This window comes from Cervus canadensis, chromosome 2, assembly GCF_019320065.1.
Source record: "Cervus canadensis isolate Bull #8, Minnesota chromosome 2, ASM1932006v1, whole genome shotgun sequence".
Lineage (NCBI taxonomy): Eukaryota > Metazoa > Chordata > Mammalia > Artiodactyla > Cervidae > Cervus > Cervus canadensis.
This window is the reverse complement of record NC_057387.1, coordinates 14,124,185-14,150,063: the sequence shown is the minus strand read 5'-3', so window position 1 is coordinate 14,150,063 and position 25,879 is coordinate 14,124,185. Positions and strand designations below refer to the sequence as shown.

At 37.7% G+C, this 25,879-nt stretch overlaps 1 protein-coding gene across 5 annotated transcripts in view; it reads right to left on the bottom strand.

Annotated features, from left to right (window-relative positions):
* GON4L (gon-4 like) overlaps positions 1 to 25,879 on the bottom strand; it is an 88,740-nt gene that overhangs the window by 45,587 nt on the left and 17,274 nt on the right. For all 5 annotated transcript variants that reach the window (XM_043454220.1, XM_043454244.1, XM_043454247.1 and 2 more), the window contains exons 4-10: positions 12,145 to 12,338; positions 11,348 to 11,422; positions 11,132 to 11,182; positions 7,922 to 7,972; positions 7,220 to 7,315; positions 6,067 to 6,186; positions 5,303 to 5,473 (exon numbers count right to left, since the gene is read on the bottom strand). In XM_043454220.1, coding sequence (XP_043310155.1) covers positions 5,303 to 5,473; positions 6,067 to 6,186; positions 7,220 to 7,315; positions 7,922 to 7,972; positions 11,132 to 11,182; positions 11,348 to 11,422; positions 12,145 to 12,338 — 758 coding nt within the window. The remainder of the gene's footprint in view (positions 1 to 5,302; positions 5,474 to 6,066; positions 6,187 to 7,219; positions 7,316 to 7,921; positions 7,973 to 11,131; positions 11,183 to 11,347; positions 11,423 to 12,144; positions 12,339 to 25,879) is intronic.

Here is a 25,879-nt window from a genome sequence, read left to right as displayed (position 1 = left end):
CTGCTTTCATTTAGCCTGTTTTCAAAGTTCATCCATCCTGTAGCATGTATCAGTACTTCATTCTTTTTTACTGAGAAAAAAAGGAAAGGAATTGAGAAATGTCTATCCATATTTTTCCCCATTGTTTAATTGGGTTGTCTTTTTATGGTTGAGTTATAAGAGGTTCATTACTTATTACAGTATTGTAATCAAAGGTCAAATCAAAGGTCACAAAGATTTACTCTGTTTTCTTGTAACAGTTTCACTGTTTTAGCTCTTAAATTTAGGTGAGTTATCTATTTTAACTTTTGAGTGTGGTTTGAGGTAAAATCAAACTTCATACTTTCACATATGAATTTTCAGTTGTTGCAGCACCAATTGTATTTTGTTTATTTTCTACTGTTTTTCCAAATTCTTTTCTCATTTAGGTTATTACAGAATACCAAGCAGAGTTCCCTGCTGCTATACAGTAGGTCCCTGTTAGTCACCTGTTTGAAATACAGCAGCCTGTACCTGTCAATCCCAAACTCCCAATCTAGCCCTCTCCCCTACTCTTCCCCCTGGTAACTGTCAGTTTGCTTCTAAGACTGTGAGTCTGTTTCTGTTTTGTAAGTAAGATTCAAAAGGATATATGCACCCCCATGTTCACTGCAGCACTGTTTACAATAGCCAAGACACGGAAGCAACCTAAATGTCCACTGACAAATGAATGGATAAAGAAGATGTAGTACATATACGCAAAGGAATGTTACTCAGCCATTAAAAAAAATAATAATAATAATGCGTACTTCCCTGGTGGTCCAGTGGTTAAGACTCCAGGCTTCTACTGCAGGGGCCACAGGTTCAATCCCTGGCTAGGGAACTAAAACCCCATATGCTGCATGGTGCAGCCAAAAAATTAAAAAAATAAAACATTAGAAAAAAAAGAATGAAGTAATGGGGGCTTCCTCAGTGGTCCAGTAGTTAAAAATCTGCTTTACAATGCAAGGGAATCAAGTTCTATCCCTGGTCTGGGAACTAAGATCCCAGTGGAGCAACTTAGCTCACACCCCACAACTGCTGAGCGTGCATGCCACAACTAGAGAGCTCGTGTGCCACAGTGAAAGACCCTGCATGATGCAACAAAGATCCTACGTCCTACAACTGAGACCTGATGCAGCCAAGTAAATGTATATATATATTTTAAAAGATACTCAGTATATTTTTAAGAAGAATGAAATAATGCCATTTGCAACAACATGGATGGACATACTAAGTAAATCAAGGCAGGTGGAGAAAGACAAGTAACATATGATATTACCCATACATGGAATAAAAAAAAAAAAAAAGACACAAATGAACTTATTTCCAGTTACTGTAGCACCATTTGTTGAAAGACTATTCTTTCCCCATTAATTGGTCTTGGCACACTTGTTAAAGATTAAAAAGTTCAAAGTGAAGTCGCTCAGTCGTGTCCGCCTCTTTGCAACGCCATGGACTGTGGCCCACCAGGCTCCTCTGTCCTTGGAATTTTCCAAGCTTGAATACTGGAGTGAGTTGCAATTTCCTTCTCCAAGGGATCGTCCTGACTCAGGGATCGAACCCAGGTCTTCCGGACTGCAGGCAGACTCCTTGTTTGAGCCACCAGGCAAGTCCTAAAAGATTAACTGACTACAAATTAAGAGGGTTGTTTTCTTTTTTTTTTTAATTAAATTTTTTTTCCTTTATTTTTTGTCTGTACTGGGTCTTCACTGCTGTACAAGGGCTTTCTCTAGCTGCGGTAATCGGGGGCTACTCTCCAGTTGTGGTGTGTGGGCTCTTCATTGTGATGGCTTCTCTTTTTGTGGAGGACAGGCTTGAAGGCATGAGGGCTTCAGTAGTTGCAGCAAGTGGACTCTAGAGCATGTGGGCTTTAGCAGCTATGGTGCACAGGCTTAGCTGCCCTGCAGAGCATGGAATTTTCCCAGACCAGGGATTGAGTCTTGTTACCCTGCAATGGCAGGTGCACTCTTAACCGACTACCAGGGAAGTCTTCAGAGTTAATTTTTACACTCTCAATTCTGTTCCACTGGTCTATATGTCTATTCTTACGCCAGTACAAGACTGTCTTGATTATAGTAACTTTGTAATAAGTTTTGAAATCACTAAGTACAGACTTCCAACTATTTTCTTTTTCAAGACTGTTTTGGCTATTCTGGGTCCCCTGCATTTCCATGTGAATTTTAGGATTAGCTTGTCAATTTCTGCAAAATAAGCAGCTCACATTTGGAAAGGGGTTGTACTGAATTTGTAGATCAATTTAAAAAGTTCTCCCTAGACTACTGCAATAATATCCCAACAGATTTCTGTTTCCTCTCTTGCTCTCCTACAGTTCATTTCCCACATCTTAGCCAAAGGGACATTTTTAACATTAAATCGGAAAATATCATAAAAAAGCGTTTTTAAATGTTCCCAGATCTTTTGGATGCCTGCCTCCTGCTTATTTAGATCTCAGCTCAAATGTGCCCTCCTCAAGGAGGACTTTTTTGATCATCCTATGTACAGCACCACAATCAGTTCAGTTCAGTTCAGTCACTCAGTCGTGTCTGACTCTTTGCAATCCCATGAATCACAGCACTCCAGGCCTCCCTGTCCATCACCAACTCCCGGAGTTTACCCAAACTCATGTCCATCGAGTCAGTGATGCCATCCAACATCTCATCCTCTGTCGTCCCCTTCTCCTCCTGCCCCCAATCCCTCCCAGCATCAGGGTCTTTTCCACTGAGTCAACTCTTCAAATCAGGTGGCCAAAGTATTGGAGTTTCAGCTTCAGCATCAGCCCTTCCAATACACCCAGGACTGATCTCCTTTAGGATGCACTGGTTGGATCTCCTTGCAGTCCAAGGGACTCTCAAGAGTCTTCTCCAACACCACAACACAGTTCAAAAGCATCAATTTTTCGGCACTCAGCTTTCTTCACAGTCCAACTCTCACATCCATACATGACCAATGGAAAAACCATAGCCTTGACTAGATGGACCTTTGTTGGCAAAGTAATGTCTCTGCTTTTTAATATACTATCTAGGTTGGTCATAACTTTCCTTCCAAGGAATAAGCATCTTTTAATTTCATGTCTGCAGTCACCATCTGCAGTGATTTTGGAGCCCAAAAAAATAAAGTCTGACATTGTTTCCACTGTTTCCCCATCTATTTCCCATGAAGTGATGGGACCAGATGCCATAATCTTAGTTTTCTGAATGCTGAGCTTTAAGCCAACTTTTCCACTCTCCTCTTTCACTTTCATCAAGAGGCTTTTTAGTTCCTCTTCACTTTCTGCCATAAGGCACTACCTTATTTCTTTGCTTTTATTTAGTTCATTTCTTACCCATCTCTGAAATAATTTATGCATTTACAGTTTATCTCTTTCCAACAGACTATAAGGTCCAAGAGGAAAGACCTTTTCTGTCTCGTACACTGTTATTCCCCACCTTCAGTCATTCAGTATGTGTATGAATAAATTATTACATAAAAACTATTATATCCCAACACTGTTACTCATTCACTCCAAAGCAGGGTGATCAAATTAAGTGACCCTTTGGACCTCCCTGGCAGTCCAGTGGTTATAAAACTGCACTTTAATGTATTCCCCATCCCATGTAAATCCATGGCTGATTCATGTCAATGTATGACAAAAACCACTACAATATTGTAGTAATTAGCCTCCAACTAATAAAAATAAATGAAAAAAAAAAGTGTCAAAAAATAAATAAATAAAAATAAAATATATAAGATGAATACTAGGAAAAAAAAACAACTCTGCACTTTCACTGCAGGGGGCATGGGTTTAACCTCTGGTTGGTAAACTAAGATCCTGCATGCCACTCAACTCAGCCAAAAAAAAATTTTTTTTTTTTTTAATAAAAATTTAAAAAATTAAATGGTCCTTTCAGAGCTATTTTATTCAATATTCTGTTTTTAAATTTTAAGACAGACATATTTTTCATTGACTGGCAAGACTACTGGGGAAAACCTAAACATTAAAAGGAACTACCTGGGGCATCTGAAGCTATCCCAACATTGTCAATTGGCTATACTCCAATATGAAATAAAGTTTTATAAATAAATAAAGTTCATGCTTAAACTTATCAAAACAGAGAACTAGCTAATGATGGGATTTAGAAAGTGACCATTTGACAATAACCACAGTAATGACTGTTTCAATCAAGAATAAGCAATGGATGCTAAAATAAGCAGGTAAAAGATGTTTTACCTCAAAAAAAATACATATTAATTGATTTTAAAATGGAAAAATAACATTTTTACAGCAAGGGGAAAAAAAGCAGACACCACCTTAACCATATGATCAAATTTAACATGACAGAAGTCATGTGCCCCCTGATATGATGCACTGAAAAGGACACATCTCTTCTGGGATATTTGCGCCAAAATTACATCACCTGAATCAAATTATGAGGAACTATTAGAAAAGTCAAAATAGAGGAATAGTCTGCTAAATAATTTCTTCACAAGGTTCAAAAATGTCAAGGTTATGAAAGACAAAGAAAGATTGAGAAACTGCTCCCAATTAAAAGTGTCTAAGACACGAGACAACTAAATACAATATGGAATTCTAAACTGGATCCTGGATCACAAAAAAATTGTTCTTCTTTGGCTTTATACAAAAGACTATTGGGACAACTGGTAAAATCCAAATAAGAACTTTAATAGATTTTATATATAATATTATACATCCTTATTTTCATAATCAAATGTGCTCATTTTTAGGAAATATACACTAAGGTATTTAGGGGTAAAAGAGCATCATTACTGCAGCACACTCCCAAGTGACTCAGGAAAAAAAATATGTGTACAAAGAGAAAGAAGGAGAAGATATTAAAGAAACTCTGGTAAAGTTTAATTTTGAGGAATCTGGCTGAAGGCTGTTTCTATGTTCCATATTTAAAAATTCTCTCTGTGGGACTTCTTTGGTCGTCTAGTGGCTAAGACTCCACACTACCAATGCCGGAGGCCAGGTTCAATCCCTGGTCAGGGAACTAGATCCCACACACCACAACTAAGAGTTTGCATGTTGCATCTAAAGATTCCACATGCTACAACAAAGATACAGTGCAGACAGATAAATAATTTTTTAAAAAAAAAGCTCTGTCACATACCTTTATTCCTTCCTTAGGAACTGCCATTCTCACTTAATTCTCACTTACAATAAAATAGTACAAACCAAATAGTACCAAAGACCTATAATTTCATGACACGAACTTATTATATCAGAATCTAATATCTTCCATTCTCCCTTCCCAATTTGATTACTCCATTTGCTTTCTCAGCAATTTAGAGTTACATTCACCTGGAAAGAATCCATGCAGACCGGACTGGAAGCCAGCTCTTCATCTACTGCGTGCAGCTTCTCCATGAAAGCGCTGTCCCTGGTCTGTTTGGGCTTCGGTGGGGGCGGAGGCCCCATGGGCACTACCTCAGCACTGATGTGCCTGATGGCAGGGGCGGCGACCTTCTCAGCCTAAGTGAAAGAGGCAACTATGTTAAAAAATGAAAGAGGGGAGGGGAGGAAAAGTGGGAGGAAAAAAAGAAGCAGGAAGACAGAAGCACATCTTCCACATGCTAGCGATTTTTCTCTTCCCAGCCAGACAGAGGTAAAGAAAAAAACAAAGACATTGTCAAGTAAATTAATCTAATAGGTTTCATCCTATTTCCAATGAAGCCAACAGGATACTACTTAGGTTACTGAAAATGGGAAATAAAATAAAATGGCTTTAGAATATTAGAAAACACATTCAAAAAAGAGAAGGGTAGAAGAAAAGAAACCCTGCCAGTTACTCATATTTGGACCCTTAACAAAAACTCAAAAAATCTCTCTGCCTGTCACTGAGTTCCAGTTTTCTCTTAACCCTTCACTGACTTAAGGGACTTGGAAATTCAGTTATAACTAGTCACAAATACAAGGAAGATAATGGCATGGTTACTGATCTTGAATCATGTTTGGCAAAAGGTGACAGCTCAGAATCACCATGGATAAACTATCTATTTTACACAGTTAAATAATCTACTTATACAGTATTTCTAATTTATCTTATTAGCATGGTATGGATTTACCTCTGATAATATGCCACTCTCCTCATCTGTTTCAGTCATCTCAGAAGACTGCCTCAGTCGGGATTTCTTTGCCCCACGTGGAGATGAAGCGGTGCTTTCCACATCACTTTCCAATAAACTCTACAAAACAAATCCAGTCCACTTTCATATTTATGCCCCTACCTCATTCTACTGAGTTCTGAGGTATCTCAATAGAATGAATAATAAAATATCAATCACTGAATTAGTCAGAGTAAAAGAATAAAATTTAAATAGAAGCTTAATTTTCTGAAGTAGAAACAGGGATCTGATCACTATACTCATCAATGTCATAACCTCTGCAAAACCGTAAGGCACTGATTTAAAATCCTTTAACAAACAAGTCAAAGAACAGATTAAAAAATAGACTTGTTACATAGCTATAATGAAAATGAAAAAACTACAGCCACAAACAAACATAAAATCTCAAATGACTTGTGTTGAACCAAATTTTAAAAAGGCCCCACAAAAGAATATATACACTAATGGTTCCATTTACATAAGTTTCAGAAACAATAAAAAACTGAACATAGTGTGTGGAGCTGTATATTTAGGTGATATAACTATAAAGATAAGCAAGGAAATGAAGTGAAAGTCGCTCAGTCGTGTCCGACTCTTTGCGACCCCATGGGCTGTATAGTCCATGGAATTCTCCAGGCCAGAATACTGAAGTGGGTAGTCCTTCCCTTCTCCAGGGGATCTTCCCAACCCAGGGATGGAACCCAAGTCAAGCAAGGAAGTAACTACCAAAAAGTCAAGATAGTAGTTATTTGTAGGGGAAGAGAAGTGATTGTGGTAAGAGGTGTCTGGCAACATTACATTTAATGACTTTAAGGAAGTTTAATGAAGATTAGCTTTATAGTTATTCAAGCTGTATAGTTTTGTTTTATTCTATGCATAGTTCTACACATTATATGTGTATTATATTTCATAATACAAGACATGAAAAAACTCAAGGGAACACGAAAAGGAGTCACAGTCTTAGATTTATGTAAAGAAAGAAGTTGAAAAAGTACTGTGTTTCAACCCTCTATATAGAACAAGTGATATTACTCAGGAAGCAAAGTACAGTCTGCCTTGTGGAAACAAAAATTTTCTATATTACCAACTAACACTCACACAGGTAACCACTGACCTCTTCAGCAGTCTCATCTTCTTCTTCATCATCTGGCTGGTACTCTTCATCTGACGAATCATCATCTTCAAGGTGGATATCCACAAACTGAGGAGGCTACATATTATAGAAACAAATAAAATAAATTGATTAGAAAATATGAATCATATGTACTTGGAAAGTAAAGGGGAGAAAGCAGAGCAGGTAAAAAGAAATCCTAAGAGCATAAGCAGCTAAAGCAAGCAGTAAGTCAGGAGTTAAAAAAAATTTCTAGGCGCTTCCCTTGTGGCTCAGTGGTAAAGAATCCCCCTGCCAATCAATGCAGGAGACACAGATTCGATCTCTGATCCAGGAAGATCCCACACCCTGTGCGCCACAGCTATTGAGCCCGAGCTCTAGAACCTGGGCTCCTCAACCAGAGAAGCCACTGCAATGAGAAGCCTGTGCACCACAACTGGAGAGGAGCCCTCGCTCTCTGCAACTCAAGAAAAGCCCTCGCAGCAAAGAACCAGCACAGCCAAAAACAAAATAATAAATAAATAAACTTTAAAAAACAATTTTTAATTTCTAGCATGAGAGTCAAACCCAAGAGTAATAGAATGGAAAAAACCAAAGCTGAAATTTAACTAAATATATAGGTCCAAAAAAAGTTAACAAATAAAAGGGTTTTGAGACTGATGAAGTCTTTCTTGAGAAGAACAGAATTACCTCTTCCAAATTTACCTTAATTTCATTGGCCTTCTTAATTGGTGAAATATTCCATGTTGGAATTACCTACCAACAAAGAATATAAATAGGTAAGTTCTCTTAACTAAAATGGACTGTTTTTCATTTTTACTTCTCTACCATCACAAGGAACCATGGGACTCACACGTAACTACAGTGATGGAGGGGTACTGACCTACACTCTCAAGTATTTGTCAGAGCTTGGCAGAAGAAAAGGAGAGACAAATCTTTTCCCACCATTAGCATTTCTGCCCTAAACCTAATAATAATCTGTATTACCCATAAATGAACAAAGTGTCTGTCTTGCCTACTTTATATTATAGCTTGGGTTCACATAGAATAATAAATGTGAAAACTATTTGTAAACAACCACAGTACACAAATCTATGATACTATAGGCAATAGCAGCCATTTGTATCAATTAACAATCAATCACATAAATTGTAATTTTTCTTAATCAATTACATAAAGCTACCATAAGTATGCTTCCAAACAGCCAGCCATTGAAAGTTCTTAGGGAAGGATTTATGGGTAAAGTATCAATTTGCACACAACTTCTTTTCAAAACAGTACAGGAAAAAAAATAGATATATATACACATAAAGCAAATATGGCAAAATGTCACTCTAAAATTCTTTTAACTTTTTCTTAATTTTTAAAGAATAGAGTTGGTGGGGGGGAAAGTTTTTTAAAGAATCCTTTAAATCCTTTAAAATCTCCTGACAAAATGCCATTAGACTGTATAATTGGACTGTATAATTTCTTGACCATCTCATGGTGACCCAAACAAAATCATCATGAACAAACTCCAGTAGGTCATTAGGTTTTGTCTCTACAAGAATCCTTAGGTCCTCCATATCTTCTCAGCCCTGCTATGTTGTAGCTATTCAGCTAGCTCTGTGTAGGCCCAATATAGGGTGAAGGGAGTAATGTGATTCAAGTCCATAGATGGTCTCATGTTTTTTGTTTTTTTTTTTTTTCAGTATTAGAGATCATATATTTGCATTTTCCAAGTTTTCTGTGATAAAGAAAATTACTTGTCATCCACAAAAACATGATTATAAAAAGACCAAATAACCTAGAAGTAAATGGAGTAAATAATATAAAGCCCTTTTTTCATTCCTCCTCTTCCAATCCTAGTGCCTTGGGCAAAGGAAACCATCAACAGCTTGATATGCATTATTACAAATGTTTTTCTAGACACGCACAGACACACATACGCCATACATATGTAAACAGGTTCCATATGTATGTAAAACCATATGTATGTAAATAGGAGACTGCAATTATTGTTAATATTATCATGCAACTTGTTTTCCATAGCACTTTGTCTTACAAATATTTTCATGTCCACACTATAAACCTGTTTTTATTTGCTGCAGAGTATTGCATGGTAAGAACTGACATGTACTAACTCAACAATTTCTTCATTTATGTACAATTATGTTGTTTCTAATTTATTATTATTTCAAAAAATGCTTCAATACACATTCTTATACCTGATTCCTAGGACACTTGCATAAAGATTTTTTAGACTGGATGCCTACAGTCAAGAGTTTTAAAATCAGAGTCTTGTTTATGTTGTTTAGTTGCTAGGTTATGTCCAACTCTTTGTGACCCCATGGACTGTAGCCCTCCAGGCTCCTCTATCCATGGGATTTCCCAGGCAATCATGTTTGTTTTTAAACCAACAGATTTCCCTACTGCCAAATCCATCAGGAAGCAGTCAGTCTATTAAGCATTAAAAAGCAAGAGAAATGGGACTTTAAACCTTGCTCCCCACATAAACCACAGTCTTGGGATGTCCACCTTCTATGCAAATATACATGGGTGGTAAACATAATCTAAAGCCTGATTTGGATATCCTTGGGTTTTTTTTTCCCAAGTCAAATATGGAATTAATGTTAATTATATTCTATGTCAGGCAGACTTCATACAACTTCTGTATCACTGATGGCTGCTTTCATCATAGCTACCACATGTTCATTTGTACTTTCCCAAAGATGAAATTTCACTTTATGCAACCAGAGTTAGTCAATTATACAGATATATATATATATATATATATGATGTGATTCTCAAAAAAAGCCAATGCATGAGACTTCCCTTTGTGGTCCAGTGGTTAAGAATCCACCTTCCAATGCAGAGGCCTCAGGTTCGATCTCTGGTTAGGTAACTAAGATCCTATGTGCTGTGCAAACATGGCCAAAAAAAAAATTTTTTTTTAATTGGGGGACATCTAGCAAGAAAAGAATGTTTTAAGAAGATATACTAGTATTCTTCAACTAAAGGAAAGGTTATATGAAAGAGGAGCAGATATTTCCTCTACAGGGCTGCAAGGAACAGAATCAGACAGACAGACAAAAACTACAATAGGTATTTTGGGTCCAGGAGGCAAATCTTCCTTACTATCAGAGACAGAATGGACTCCCTCAGGACTACCTCCTGCCTTGTCACAAAAGGTCAGCACAAGCCGGACACGTGCTTGTGAAGCAGAAGAAAACACAGTCCCCAGCATCAAAGAGCTTGCTCTGCTGCACCAGAATGCTTTAGAAGTCTTCAAGTGGCTCTCATACCTTAGTATTCAACAATGCATATTCCCAGGCCCTACCCATGGGTCCCGATTCTTCAGTCTGAGGTGAGCCCCCAAATCTGCATTTTTCAGTAAGCACTCATGAGGGACCCATACTAGGGTGGTCGTGATAAAACTGTCCCTGAAACGCAATTTGAAATATACTACCTTAATCACTCTGCCACATCTCTCACGCCACAAATAGAAAGACTGTCCTCACTCACTGCTTTCAAATACTCCAAAAGTTATCTACCTAGCACTTCCAAAAAAGCAACTAAAACAAAAATAAACTATGACAATAATATGACATTAGTTTATTTTTGTTTTAGTTGCTTTTTTGGAAGTGCTCGGGATGGGGAGTACATGTAAATCCATGGCTGATTCATGTCAATGTATGACAAAACCACTACAATATTGTAAAGTAATTAGCCTCCAACTAATAAAAATAAATGAAAAAAAAAAGAATTAAAAAAAAAAATAATGTCATATATTCCATCTCCACATGTCTATTTGCCTTTTACAACTATTTCTTTAAGGAGGAAAACCTAGATCATAATAATTGCCCTACAAATAACCTGGAATTAGATAATATTAACAAAGCTAAATATACAACAAAGAAAAAACAGAACACCCACCACTCCTTTTTCCACCACTTCCTTCAGTTTAGAGCGTGTCATTTTGGGCTCCTAAGAAGGAAAATGAGAAGAAAATAGTCAATAAAAATCATGGAGTGACTGAGTTTGTCCCTAACTGTTACATTATTTACAAACTTCCAAATGACCTCCTTCCTATACTTTGCCAATTTACAGATAGCTCTGTCTCATGACATTCAAAGAACAAGAACTACTCACAAACATTGGCATATCTTCCGTCTCACTGATGGCTGCTTTCATCATAGCTACCACATGTTCATTTGTGATTACTTCCTGGGGAAAGGAAATTTCACTTTATGAAACAAAGATGTATTATCCAGATAATACTCATCTCTATATAACTCTGCTAGATATATGTAGAGGATAAATGAGAGCTAGATACTCAAACGGCTTCAGATCAGGGTAAAGCAAGGCAACTGAAAGCAAAGAAGCACATTTTGGAGAAGCACACAGCGTTCAACAATGCAGTAAGCAAATGCATCAACCTCGTTAGCTGACACTAACAGGAATGGCGCACATAAAAAAAAAAATTCTCCAGTTAACTATCTGCTTAAGAGAAACAGTAATAAACAACAGCAGTCTTATAAACAGTTGTACTTCTACATAGCAAAGAAGAGAATTTGCTTATGAATGCAAAGTACTGTAAACTGTTAACCGGGCATCTTTTCAGACATATCCACCCACAAGAGTAAATCCACCTTGAACATTATCATCTCCCATTATCTTTGAATCTGCTAAACAAGAAACAATCAAATCAGTGGAAGGAAGCTGAGGAACAGTTTGTCCTCCCAATTAAGCTCTTTCACGTGTGTTCATATTTCAAACTTGTGCCAAATGCAAAGAGAAAGCTACCTTGAAATGTAGAATATTTTACCACCAGGAACTCATAAAATTAGTAATTAACATACCAAGACTGCAAACCTTCCTAATTATTTCTACTTGCTTCCTGAGAAAGAGCTGTGTTCCCATTACACTACTGCCCCGGTCCTACTCACATGAAGGATGTTTCGCACATTGACTGCGGTCAAGTTGTGCTGCTTAGCGCCGTCCTCTAAGGTGCGGTCAAGCATGTCATCCAGCTTCAGGTCACAAGACAAAGTCCTTTCTTCTTGATCCCTTCCATCTCTTTTCCTCTTGGTACCCTTTTTCTTTTTTCGCCTTTTCTCATTTTCTTCACTGTCATGCTCTTCTGCAAATAAACCAAGAACATCACCAGAATACCAAGGCAAGTGCTCCCAGGACACAACCCAAGAAGTCAGCAGTGAAAGAAAAAACACCTTCCAGCTGTCTGGTCCTGGAAACCAAAGAAGCCTATGGTGGAACAGTGGTGAGAATGGCAGAGGCGGTGATAACACAGTAGTAACACCCAGCATTCCCTGAATATTCCTATCAGGTCAGGCATTCTTCTACACACTTCATACACATTACTTCACTTACTCCTCATGACAACCTTACAAGGTAGGGACTATTCTTTTCCCCACTGTACAGAGGAAGAAACTGAGGCAGAAAGATTAAGAAACTTCCCCAAGAGCTAATAATGACAAAGCCACGTTCCGAGGCCAAGCACTTTAGCTCTAGAACTGTCTTAATTATTACTCTATACTGCCCAGGTAATACATCAGAAATCCAAGGCTTAAGTCTCAGATCTACAACTTAACTGGGTTACCTTGGCAACAGATTCTTAGTTTTTTTCTTCTGTAAAATACAGATATCTTCCCATCAGTGATGCCATGCAGATTAAGTGAAATAATACCTATCAAAGTGCCTTATAACCCATGAAATATTATATAAACATAATTTATCATTATTATTATTATATTACTGAGTTTAGAAAACAGAAAAACAAGGAGTAAACCAATAAAAACATCCATTCTGAATCATAATAAAAAGGGGGGAGGAGATGAAGTACCTCTATTCTACAAGAAAGGAGCACATATATAACCAGATAAAAGGAAAAGCCTCTTGATTATTTAGTTCAGTTGCTCAGTCGTGCACAACTCTTTGCGACCCCATGGACTGCAGCACGCCAGGCTTCCCTGTCCATCACCAACTCCCAAAGCTTGATGAAACTCATGTCCATCGAGTTGGTGACGCCATCCAACCATCTTCTCCTCTGTCATCCCCTTCTCCTCCTGCCTTCAATCTTTCCCAGCATCAGGGTCTTTTCCAATGAGTCAACTCTTCACATCAGGTGGCCAAAGTACTGGAGCTTCAGTTTCAACATCAGTCCCTCCAAAGAACACCCAGGACTGATCTCCTTTAGGATGGACTGGTTGGATCTCCTTGCAGTCCAAGGGACTCTCAAGAGTCTTCTCCAACACCACAGTTCAAAAGCATTAATTCTTCAGCGCTCAGCTTTCTTTATGGTCCAACTCTCACATCCATACATGACTACTGGAAAAATCACAGCTTTGACTAGACGGACCTTTTTGGCAAAGTAATGTCTCTGCTTTTTAATATGCTGTCTAGGTTGGTCATAGCTTTTCTTCCAAGGAGAAAGCATCTTTTAATTTCATGGCTGCAGTCACCATCTGCAGTGATTTTGGAGACCAAGAAAATAAAGCCTGTCACTGTTTCCATTGTTTCCCTATCTATTTGCCATGATGAAGTGATGGGACCGGATGCCATGATCTTAGTATTCTGAATGATGAGCTTTAAGCCAACTTTTTCACTCTCCTCTTTCACTTTCATCAAAAGGCTCTTTATTTCTTCTTCACTTTCTGCCATAAGGGTGTGTCATCTGCATATCTGAGGTTATTGATATTTCTCCCAGCAATCTTCACTCCAGCTTGTGCTTCATCCAGCCCAGCATTTCATATGATGTACTCTGCATATAAGTTAAATAAGCAGGGTGACAATATTAGTCTTGACATACTCCTTCCCCCATTTGGAACCAGTCCGTTGTTCCATGTCCAGTTCGAACTGTTGCTTCTTGACCGCCATACAAATTTCTCAGGAGGCAGGTAAAATAGTCTAGTATTCCCATCTCTTTAAGAATTTCCCATAGTTTGTTGTTATCCATACAGTCAAAAGCTTTGGCGCAGTCAATAAAGCAGATGTTTTTCTAGAACTCTCTTGCTTTTTTATGATACAACGGATGTTGGCAATTTGATCTCTGGTTCCTCTGCCTTTTCCAAATCCAGCCTGAACATCTGCAAGTTCGTGGTTCACATACTGTTGAAGACTGGCTTGTAGAATTCTCGTAAATCTTGAGGTAGATTATCACACAATACCAAAATGAGGTGCTCATTTCTCTGAAACTTTTTGGTCTACTACCGAAATAAAACAAGGGATTAGAGAAAATTAACATCAAGACAATCTTCTTGGTTTAAAAAGGTTTTACGACCTGCAAGCTGCACTCTGGCAATATTTATTCTATGAAAATTAGTAACTTCAAACAACTGCTTCTTCACTTATGAATATATATGAAGAATTTGGTAAATGCTGATAACATTCTATCAATAATTCTTCTTAAGGAAATAACTACATATGTAATTATTGAGCAAACTCTGGGAGATGGTGAAGGACAGGGAAGCCTGGCATGCTGCAGTCCCTGGGGTCGCAAAGAGTTGGACACAACTGAGCAACTGAAAACAACACATGTAAAGACTAATCAAGTTATTTATTTCAACATCAATTACTTATGCAAAAACATGGAAAACACCTAAATACCAACTGAAGAAAAACACACAACCTGAAAGTTGCAAGTTATGTTTATTATCCTTACTGAGGACTAAAGCCTTGAAGACAGCCTCTCAGATGGTTCTGAGGAGCTGCACCATAGAGGTAAAGGAGAAGCCAGGATATACTTAAGTTTTTGCTGGAAAAAAAAGATATGTAATTGAACATCAAAAGATTACTGCTAACTGCAAAAAATGACATCTCAAGTTAATGATTTTAGTGCTTTTCTATGTAAAGGAAGATGCAAGAGTTGTCGGTTCACTGGAGTTATTAGCTATGCATCTTAATTATCTACGGCCAATATCCTTTTTTCTCTATCCTGAATTCCCCTCAGCGCACACCCTTGGGGTGAGGAGTGTGCTGTGGCTACAGCGGCTTGTGGGTTGACAGTAAGCAACATTCATTCTTTTTTTTTTATTCATTCTTTACTGAAAAGGCAGGTACTACTTTTTGTGTGCACAGGCAGTATGAAAAAAGAACAGTTAAGTGAAGTGGTACAGCCATATACTGGACTGTAACTGAGCCATTAAAAATAACCATATGTTGAATGGAGAGAATGGACTTCATGCATGCATGCATGCCACCCACCTCCCCCTCATCTTTCAAGAGGCTTTTGTTGCTGCCTTGGCATGAAGGTCAGTTAGAAACATCTCCCGAACACTGGGTTCAGGCCCTTTTACGTGAGCCTGGGGGGTGGGGTGGAGTGGACAAGTTAAAAATGACTACAAAGAATTTTTAATAATATAGAAAAAAATTGGTAATGATTTTTAAGACACGAAAGGTAAAATTCAAACATACACACCTTATTTTTGTGTAACAAACTAAAATGGACTATCCTGAGGTACATCCCAACACAGTGATAGATGCAAAAGAAATATAAAACTCTAGAATGCATCAGAAGTGATAAAGTGACAAAGCTCTTTACTGATGGTCATTTGAGAAAGCAGCAAAAGGGGAATCACGTAGCATAATACACAACAAAACTTTCTAAAACCTTTGTATTTTTTCCCCAAAGTCTTTCTTCTCACCTCATTTATCTCTTTTCTCCATAAACTCCAAAACTCCTCTCTCTCTCACCGCTCTCAAATCTCCTCTTTGCTCTTCCTGTCCCTCTTGCATCCTTTCTCATGCAGGCCAATCTAGCCAGTTCCTGGTTTCTGTGACCCACCTTTCCCTCCTCATTTCATCAGCACTTAAACAAAGGCCCAGTAGTTGCAGAACAAGAAAAGGATTTCTGACACCTGAGGAAGTTTTGATTCAGTTTCATATTCATAACCTATCAGTTCTTAGTAACACTGTCAACTGCAAAACTAACTCAGGAGAAAAAAGTTTGAAAGACACAAGTTAAAACTATTACTATTATACTAGAAATAATAAAGTATGTTATTAGCTAAAAAGTAACCTAATAACTAAAAATCTTCACTACAAAATTTAACCTAAAAAATGTAACCAAAGTTCATAGAAGACCAAAAAAAGAAAATTTACAATGGAAGCAGCTAAAAATTTATAAAATTATATATAGACAGCTGATGAGTAATCACATTATCCTTTAAAACAGTGCTTCTCAAACTCTCTGTGGCGAATCCACTGTAGACTCATATTTTTATAAAATAAGAATATAGCCATACTGTCAAATGTTACAATTTTTACAATGTTACGAATGCCAAATTTTTAAAGTTTTACTCTGTTTCCATGAATTATTTGTTTCAAACCAGTAACAAACAGTTCTCAACTAGCACTGGTTTTCAGACCACATTTTGAGAAATACTGCTTTAAAATACACACTGAAAAACATTTATTAACCCCAATAAAAATACAATAAAGACAAATCAGAAAACAAATTAAAAGAACTGAGAAGAAAGTTATTACAGGATTAAAATGGAAATAATAAAATTTACTACAGAAAATATTTTTTAATGGAAAAAGCATTGGAGTTAACTGTAACTCCCATTTAGAACAGTTATCTTACAAAAATCGAAGTAATGAATGTGGGGTAAAACCATCCCAATCAACTCTATCCTCCTAAATCACATCACACATATTTCTCCTCTGATTTCTGGTTTTAAGGCTGAGTTTAACAGAGAATGTGAGTCTATAAGGAAAATTTAATACATTCCAATACACTGCACAGACAATCCAAGAAAGAACAGATAATCCAATTACTTCTTACTCTGTTTCAGAACTAACCTTTTATTTTACTTTTAAAATACTGGGATACCACTGACTCTAAGAATTTTTAAAAAACTGAAATTAAAAAAATTTTAAAAGGAAGCTGCTCCATAAAAATCAGACTAGAATAAAGAAGGAAATCTAGTTTTTCCTTTTATGAAAAAGGTGGGATGTGGCTAAAAAACAAGGTATTCACTAAGGAGCAGATTTAATGAGGTAAGCAATAAATTGAAAGTAAATCTACACTGTAAATGTACTGTAAAGTGGATGATTTCAATAAAAATATGGGTGGGTTCTGTAATACCTGCATCACCAAGGCTGCTCTGGTGTATGAAAAAAGCTGCTTAACAGCCCTGTCACACAGCCAGGACTTCTGATTCTGGCCACAACAATGTATTTTTTATCAGATGAAACCTTCGTGCCAAAAACAACTGTGGAATTATATAAATCTATAAAATCACATTAAAGCAGAATAAAATATATACAACGTCTGAAGGCACTGGATAACAACCCCTACACACATGATTTAAGGCGCTGTCATCCTTCAGAAAAGGGAATCACACAAGGAGAATCCAAGCTGAAGGCAGCACTCTTACTGGACTAAGTGATGAAACCCCAGAGGAGCCACCCACTAGAAATACAGGGCACCATCTAGAACTAAGTAGAAAGTTGAAACAAAGAAGTCTTAATATAGCATAAAACAAACACTAGGCTGAATTTTATTCACCCTCCAAAATTAGCTGCCTGCTTGAGGAAAACATAATCATCTCTGGAGAAAGATAACAACACCAAAGCCTCTAGAATTTTTCAGCCACATTGTCCACTATCCAATTGAAAATTACAGCATAGTAAAAACAGAACCAAAAGGCCAAAACACCAGGGGGTGGAGGAGGGTGACAGGTGACAGTAAAAACAAGAACGAACTGTGGGTGAGTCAGATGCAGGAAAAGGGATTTTTAAATAATTATGATTAATACATTCAAGAAAATAAAGGAAAGATGGAGAGTTTCACCAGAAACACAGAATCCAGTGCTAAATTGGCATGAAAAATTAAATATAGTAGACACAGTAAAACAAAGAACTAGCGAACTAGACTACAGAACACCAGAAACTGATGCATGAAGGAAAAAAGAAAAGAATATAGAGAAAAACAAATATATACAGGACATGGTGAAAAAAATCTAACATATGTATAACTGGAATACCAGAAGAAAAGGAGGATAGAAATGATATTTTAAAAATACTGACAAGGATTTTTTTAACTGAAAAAATATCAAATCTCAGATTCAAGTAACTCTACAATCTTAAAGAGATAAAAAGTGAAAACCCACTGGTTTTCAGAAGCTTCCCTGGTGACTCAGTGGTAGAGAACCCAACTGCCAATGCAGGGGATACAGGTTCAATCCCTGGTCCGGGACGATCCCACATGTCTCAGAGTAACCAAACCCATGTGCCACAACTATTGAGCCTGTGCTCTAGAGCCTGGGAGTGCAACTACTGAAGCCTGAGGACCCCAGAGTCGGTGCCCCTCAACAAGCCACCACAATGAGAAACCCACACACTCTAACTGTGGAGTAGTCCCCACTCGCCATAACCAGAGAACAGCCGGCACACCAACGAAGACCCAGCACAACCAAAAACAAACAGATAAATCTTCAACGAAAAAGAAAAAAAACAAGTATCATGGGGTTTAAAACAAATGAAGAAGTAAAATACAGTATCAACACAAAAGGCAGAAACAGATATATGGAATAAAATTGTTGCAAAGTTCTTACACTGTTTGATGTGGTAAAAGTACTAATTTAAGATAGACTATAGTAATTTCAAAGACTGTATATTGTTAATATATAGAGCAACATATGAAAGAAAAATAAAAGAAGACAAAACTGGACTTCTCTCGGTAGTTAAAGAATCTGCCTCCCAATGTGATCCCACTCTTGGGCATATATACAGAGGGAAACATGGTCCAAAAGGATTCATACACCCCAATTTCCATTGCAGCACTGTTTACAAAAGCCAAGACATGGAAGCAACCTAAATGTCCATGACAGACGAATGAATAAGGAAGATATGGAACATACATACAATGGAATATTACTCACCCATTACAAAAAAATGAAATAATGCCATTTGCAGCAATAAGGGTGGAACTAGACAGTGTCAAACTGAGTGAAGCAAACCAGACAAAGAAAGACAAACATCTTATGACATTTCTTGTATGTGCAATTAAAACAAAACAAAATAATACAGATGAACATGAACTTATGGTTACCAGTGGGGAAAGGTGGAGGGGAGGTATAGTTAGGGAATTTGGGACTGATATGTACACATTGCTATGTTTTAAATGGATGGGGACTTCCCTGGCAGTTCAGCGACTAAGACTTCACACTCTCCATGCAGGGTGCCCTGGTTCAATCCCTGGTCAGGGAACTGACCACATGCCACATGCCACACTAAAAGATCCTGCATGCTGCAACAAAGATCAAAGACGCCACAGGAGAATGGATATATGTGTATGTATGGCTGAGCTCCTCTGCTGTCCACCTGAAACTACTACAATACTGTTAACTTGCTATGTTCAAACATAAAATTAAAACTTGAAAAAAAAAAAAAATTCCACATGCCACAACTAAGACCCAGTGCAGTCAAGTAAGTAAATAAAAAAAAAAAGAAATGTTTTAATGGATAGGGTCTTCCTTGGTGGTCCAGTAGTTAAGACTCCACACTTCCACTACAGTGGGCACAGGTTCAATCCCTGGTCAGGGTACAAAGATCTCACATTCTATACACAGTGTGACCAAAAAAAAAAAAAAAGATAACCAACAAAGACCTACTGTATGGCATAAGGAACTTTGCTCAATATTGCATAAAAACCTCAATGGGAGAAGAATTTGAAAAAGAACATATACTTGTACATGTATAACTGAATCAGTTTGTTGTACATCTGAATTAACACTGTTAATCAACTATACTCCAAATAAAAAATTAAAAAGAAAGCAAAAAAGTTGGTTCTTTAAAAAGACTGATAAACTGCCAGCAAACTTATCAACAAAAAAATAAGACACAAAAAGAGGACTTCACTAAAATTAGAAATAAAAAGATGACCTCAATAAAAATCTTAAAGACATTCCAAAATGAGTATTACAAACAACTTTGTATCAACATATTTGACAATTCAGAGAAAATGTATAAACTCCTTGAAAAACACAACTTACCAAAATGGAAACAAAAAGAAACAGGAAATCTAAATAATCCTATAACCATTAAAGAATTTAATCCAAAACTTAAAAGCCTTTTGACAAAACTCCAGGTCTAGCTAGCTTTCTTGGTTAATTCTTACAAAACATTTAAGAAAGAAATAACACCAGTCTTCTATAAACTCTTCCAGAGAATACATACTGATGAAAAATTTCCCAACTCATTTTATAAGGTCAGCATAATTCTAATACCAACACATGAAAAAGAAAAGAAAATTAAAACCAATATCTTCCATAAACAAAGACACAAAAACCTCAGTATATTAGAAAATCTAATACATCATGACCAAACAGGTTTATCCATGAAATGCTAATTTGCTTTAACTTCAGAACCCAATCAATGTAGGGACTTTCCTAGTGGTCCAATGGCTAAGACTCTGTCCTCCCAATACAGGGAATGGGTTCAGTCCCTGGTCAGAGAACTAGAACCCACAGTGCAGCAACTCAGAGTTCGCATGCCACAATTAAAGATCCTGCATGTCTCAACTAAGACTTGGGTGCAGCCAAATAAATGCATACTAAAAAAACACCCAAAACAATCAATGTATGTTATTAGGCATATGTACATGAAAACAGAGTTTTAAAATATGAAAGCTATATTGAATAGTAGTGGTAAGAGTGGGCACCCTTGTCTTGTTTCTGATTTTAGAGGAAATGCTTTCAATTTTTCTCCACTGAGGATGTTTGTTGTGAGTTTGTCAAATATGGCTTTTATTGTGTTGAGGTATATTCCTTCTATGCCTACTTTCTGGAGCGTTTTTATCATAAATGGGTGTTGAATTTCGTGAAAGGCTTTCTCTGCATCTATTCAGTAATCATATGGTTTTTATCTTTCAATTTGCTAACATGGTATATCACATTGACTGATTTGCGAATACTGAAGAATCCCTGCATCCCTGGAATAAAGCCCACTTGGTCATAATGCATGGTCTTTTAATTTTTTTTATTTTTTTATTTTTTTTATGTATAACATTTTTTTTTTTTATTAGTTGGAGGCTAATTACTTCACAACATTTCAGTGGGTTTTGTCATACATTGATATGAATCAGCCATAGAGTTACATGTATTCCCCATCCCGATCCCCCCTCCCACCTCCCTCTCCACCCGATTCCTCTGGGTCTTCCCAGTGCACCAGGCCCGAGCACTTGTCTCATGCATCCCACCTGGGCTAGTGATCTGTTTCACCATAGATAATATACAATGCATGGTCTTTTTAATACGTTGTTGGATTCTATTTGCCAGAATATCATTGAGAACTTTTGTATCTATGTTCATCAGTGATACTGGCTTGTAGTTTTCTTTATTTTGTGGCATCTTTGTCTGGTTTTGGTATCAGGGTATTGTTGGCCTCATAGAATGAGTTTGGGGATCTCCTTCTGCAATTTTTTTGAAGACTTTGAGTAGGATAGGTGTTAGCTCTTCTCTAAATTTTTGGTAGAGTTCACCAAACTCTACCAAAGAGTAGAGCTATCTGTGAAGCCATCTGGTCCTGGGCTTTTTTTTGCTGGAGGTTTTTTGATTAGCCACAGCAATCAGAGAAGAAAAATAAATAAAAAGAACCCAGACTGCAAAAGAAGTAAAACTCTCAGCGTGCAAATGACATGATTCTCTACATAGAAAACCCTAAAGATGCCACCAGAAAATTACTAGAGCTAATCAATGAATATAGTAAAATTGCAGGATATAAAATTAATACACAGAAATCCACTGCATTCCTATACACTAACAATGAAAAATCAGAAAGAGAAATTAAGGAAACAATCCCATTCACCATTGCAACAGAAAGAATAAAATATTTAGGAATAAATTCACCTAAAGAAACAAAAGACTTGTATATAAAAAACTATAAAACACTGATGAAAGAAATCAAAGATGACACAAATAGATGGAGAAATACACCATGTCTTGGGTTGGAAGAATCAATACAGTGAAAATGAGTATACTACCCAAAGCAATCTATAGATTCAACACAATCCCTATCAAACTACCAGCAGTATTTTTCACAGAACTAGAACAAATAATTTCACAATTGTATGGAACACAAAAGACCTCAAATAGCCAAAGCAATCTTGAGAAAGAAGAATGAACTGGAGGAATCAACCTTCCTGACTTCAGACTATACTACAAATCTACAGTAATCAAGAAAGTATGGTACTGGCACAAAGACAGAAATATAGATCAACAGAACAAAATAAAAACTCCAGAGATAAATCCATGCACCTATGGACACCTTATCTTTGACAAAGGAGACAAAAATATACAATGGAGAAAAGACAGTCTCTTCACCAAGTGGTGCTGGGAAAACTGATCAACTACATATAAAACAATGAAACTATTACACTTTCTAACGCCATACACAAAAATAAACTCAAAATGGATTAAAGACCTAAATGAAAGACCAGAAACTATAAATCTCTTAGAGGAAAACACAGGCAGAACATTCCCTGACATAAATCACTGCAAGATCCTCTATGACCCACCTTGCAGAGTAATAGAAATAAAAACAAAAATAAATAAACGGAACCTAATTAAACTTTAAAGCTTTTGCACAAGGAAGGAAACTATAACCAAGGTGAAAAGACAGCCTTCAGAATGGGAGAAAATAACAGCAAACAGAAAAACTGACAAAGAAAGTGAAAATGAAAGTGAAGTCGCACAGTCGGGTCCAACTCTTTGCGACTCCATGGACTGTAGTCCACCAGGTTCCTCCATCTATGGGACTTACCAGGCAAAATACTGGAGTGGGTTGCCATTTCCTTCTCCAGGAGATCCTCCCAACCCAGGGACTGGACCCGAGTCTACTGCATTGTAGACAGACGCTTTACCATCTGAGCCACCAGGGGAATTAATAATCCCCAAAATATACAAGCACCTCATGCAGCTCAATATCGGAAAAACAAACAACCCAATAAAAAAGTGGGCGAAAGAACTGCACAGACATTTCTCCAAAAGAGATTTACAGATGGCTAATAAACACATGAAATGATGCTCAACTTCACTCATTATTAGAGAAATGCAAATCAAAACTACAATGAAGTTATCATCTCATGCCAGTCAGAATGAGTTCAGTTCAGTGCAGTTGCTCAGTCACATCCAACTCTCTGTGACCCCAAAAACCACAGCACGCCAAGCCTCCCTGTCCATCACCAACTCCCAGAGTTTACCCAAACTCATGCCCATTGAGTCAGTGATGCCATCCAACCATCTCATCTTCTGTCATCCTCTTCTCCTCCTGCCCTCAATCTTTCCCAGCATCAGGGTCTTTTCCAATGAGTCAGCTCTTCAAATCAGGTGGTCAAAGTACTGGAGTTTCAGCTTCAATATCAATCCTTCCAATGAACACCCAGGACTGATCTCCTTTAGGATGGACTGGTTTGATCTCCTTGCAGTCCAAGAGACTCTCAAGAGTCTTCTCCAACACCACAGTTCAAAAGCATCAATTCTTCGGCACTCAGCTTTCTTTATAGTCCAACTCTCATATCCATACATGACTACTGGAAAAACCATAACCTTGACCAGACTGACCTTTGTTGGCAAAGTAATGTCTCTGCTTTTTAATATGCTATCTAGGTTGGTCATAACTTTCCTTCCAAGGAGTAAGTGTCTTTTAATTTCATGACTGCAATCACCATCTGCAGTGATTCTGGAGCCCAAAAAAATAAAGTCTGCCAATTTCCACTGTTTCCCCATCTATTTCCCATGAAGTGATGGGACCAGATGCCATGATCTTAGTTTTCTGAATGATGATCTTTAAGCCAACTTTTTCACTCCTCTTTCACTTTCATCAAGAGGCTCATTAGTTCTTCACTTTCTGCCATAAGGGTGTGTTATCTGCATATGTGAGATTATTGATATTTCTCCCAGCAATCTTGATTTCAGCTTGTGCTTCTTCCAGCCCAGCATTTCTCATGATGTACTCTGCATATAAGTTAAATAAGCAGGGTGACAATACACAGCCTTGATGTACTCCTTTTCCTATTTGGAACCAGTCTGCTGTTCCATGTCCAGTTCTAACTGTTGTTTCCTGACCTACATACAGCTTTCTCAAGAGGCAGGTCAGGTGGTCAGGTATTCCCATCTCTTTCAGAAGTTTCCACAGTTTATTGTGATCCACACAGTCAAAGGCTTTGGTGTAGTCAATAAAGCAGAAATTCATGTTTTTATGGAATTCTCTTGCTTTTTTTATGATCCAGTGGATGTTGGCAATTTGATCTCTGATTCCTCTGCCTTTTCTAAAACCAGCTGGAACATCTGGAAGTTCACAGTTCATGTATTGCTGAAGCCTGGCTTGGAGAATTTTGAGCATTACTTTACTAGCGTGTGAGATGACTGCAATTGTGTGGTAGTTTGAGCATTCTTTGGCATTGCCTTTCTTTGGGATTGGAATGAAAACGGACCTTTTCCAGTCCTGTGGCCACTGCTGACTTTTCCAAATTTGCTGGCATATTGAGTGCAGCACATTCACAGCATCATCCTCTAGGATTTGAAATAGCTCAACTGGAATTCCATCACCTCCACTAGCTTTGTTCGTAGTGAAGCTTCCTGAGGCCCACTTGACTGCACATTCCAGGATGTCTGGCTCTAGGTGAGTGATCACACCATCGTGAGTATCTGGATCATGAAGATCTTTTTTGTACAGTTCTTCTGTGTCTTCTTGCCACCTCTTCTAAATATCTTCTGCTTCTATTAGGTCCATTCCATTTCTGTCCTTTATTGAGCCCATTTTGCATGAAATGTTCCCTTGGTATCTCTAATTTTCTTGAAGAGATCTCTAGTCTTTCCCATTCTATTGTTTTCCTCTATTTCTTTGCACTGATCACTGAGGAAGGCTTTCTTATCTCTCCTTGCTATTCTTTGGAACTGTGCATTCAAATGGTATATCTTTCCTTTTCTCCTTTGCTTTTCGAGTCTCTTCTTTTCACAGCTATTTGTAAGGCCTCCTCAGACAGCCATTTTGCTTTTTTGCATTTCTTTTTCTTGGGGATGGTCTTAATCCCTGTCTCCTGAACAATGTCACAAACCTCCATCCATAGTTCATCAGGCACTCTATCAGATCTAGTCCCTTAAATCTATTTCTCACTTCCACTGTATAATCATAAGGGATTTGATTTAGGTCATACCTGAATGGTCTAATGGTTTTCCCCACTTTTCTTCAATTTAAGTCTGAACTTGGCAATAAATAGTTCATGATCTGAGCCACAGTCAGAATGGCCATCTTCAAAAAGTCTACAGAAAATAAATGCTGGAGAGGGTGTGGAGAAAGGGAATCTTACAAAGTTGGTGAGAATGCAAACTGGTACAGCCACTACAGAGAATAGTGTGGAAAGTGGAAGTTAAAGTCACTCCGTCATATCCGACTCCCTATGACCCCATGGAATTCTCCAGGCCAGAATACTGGAGTGGGTAGCCTTCCCCTTCTCCAGGAGATCTTCCCAACCCAGGGATCAAACCCAGGTCTCTCGCATTGCAGAAGGATTCTTTACCAAATGAGCCACAAAGGACGTTCAAGAATACTGAGGTGGGTATCCTATCCCTTCTGCAGTGGATCTTCCCGACTCAGGAATCCAACCGGGGTCTCCTGCAGTGAAGGCAGCTTCTTTACCAGCTGAGCTATCAGGGAAGC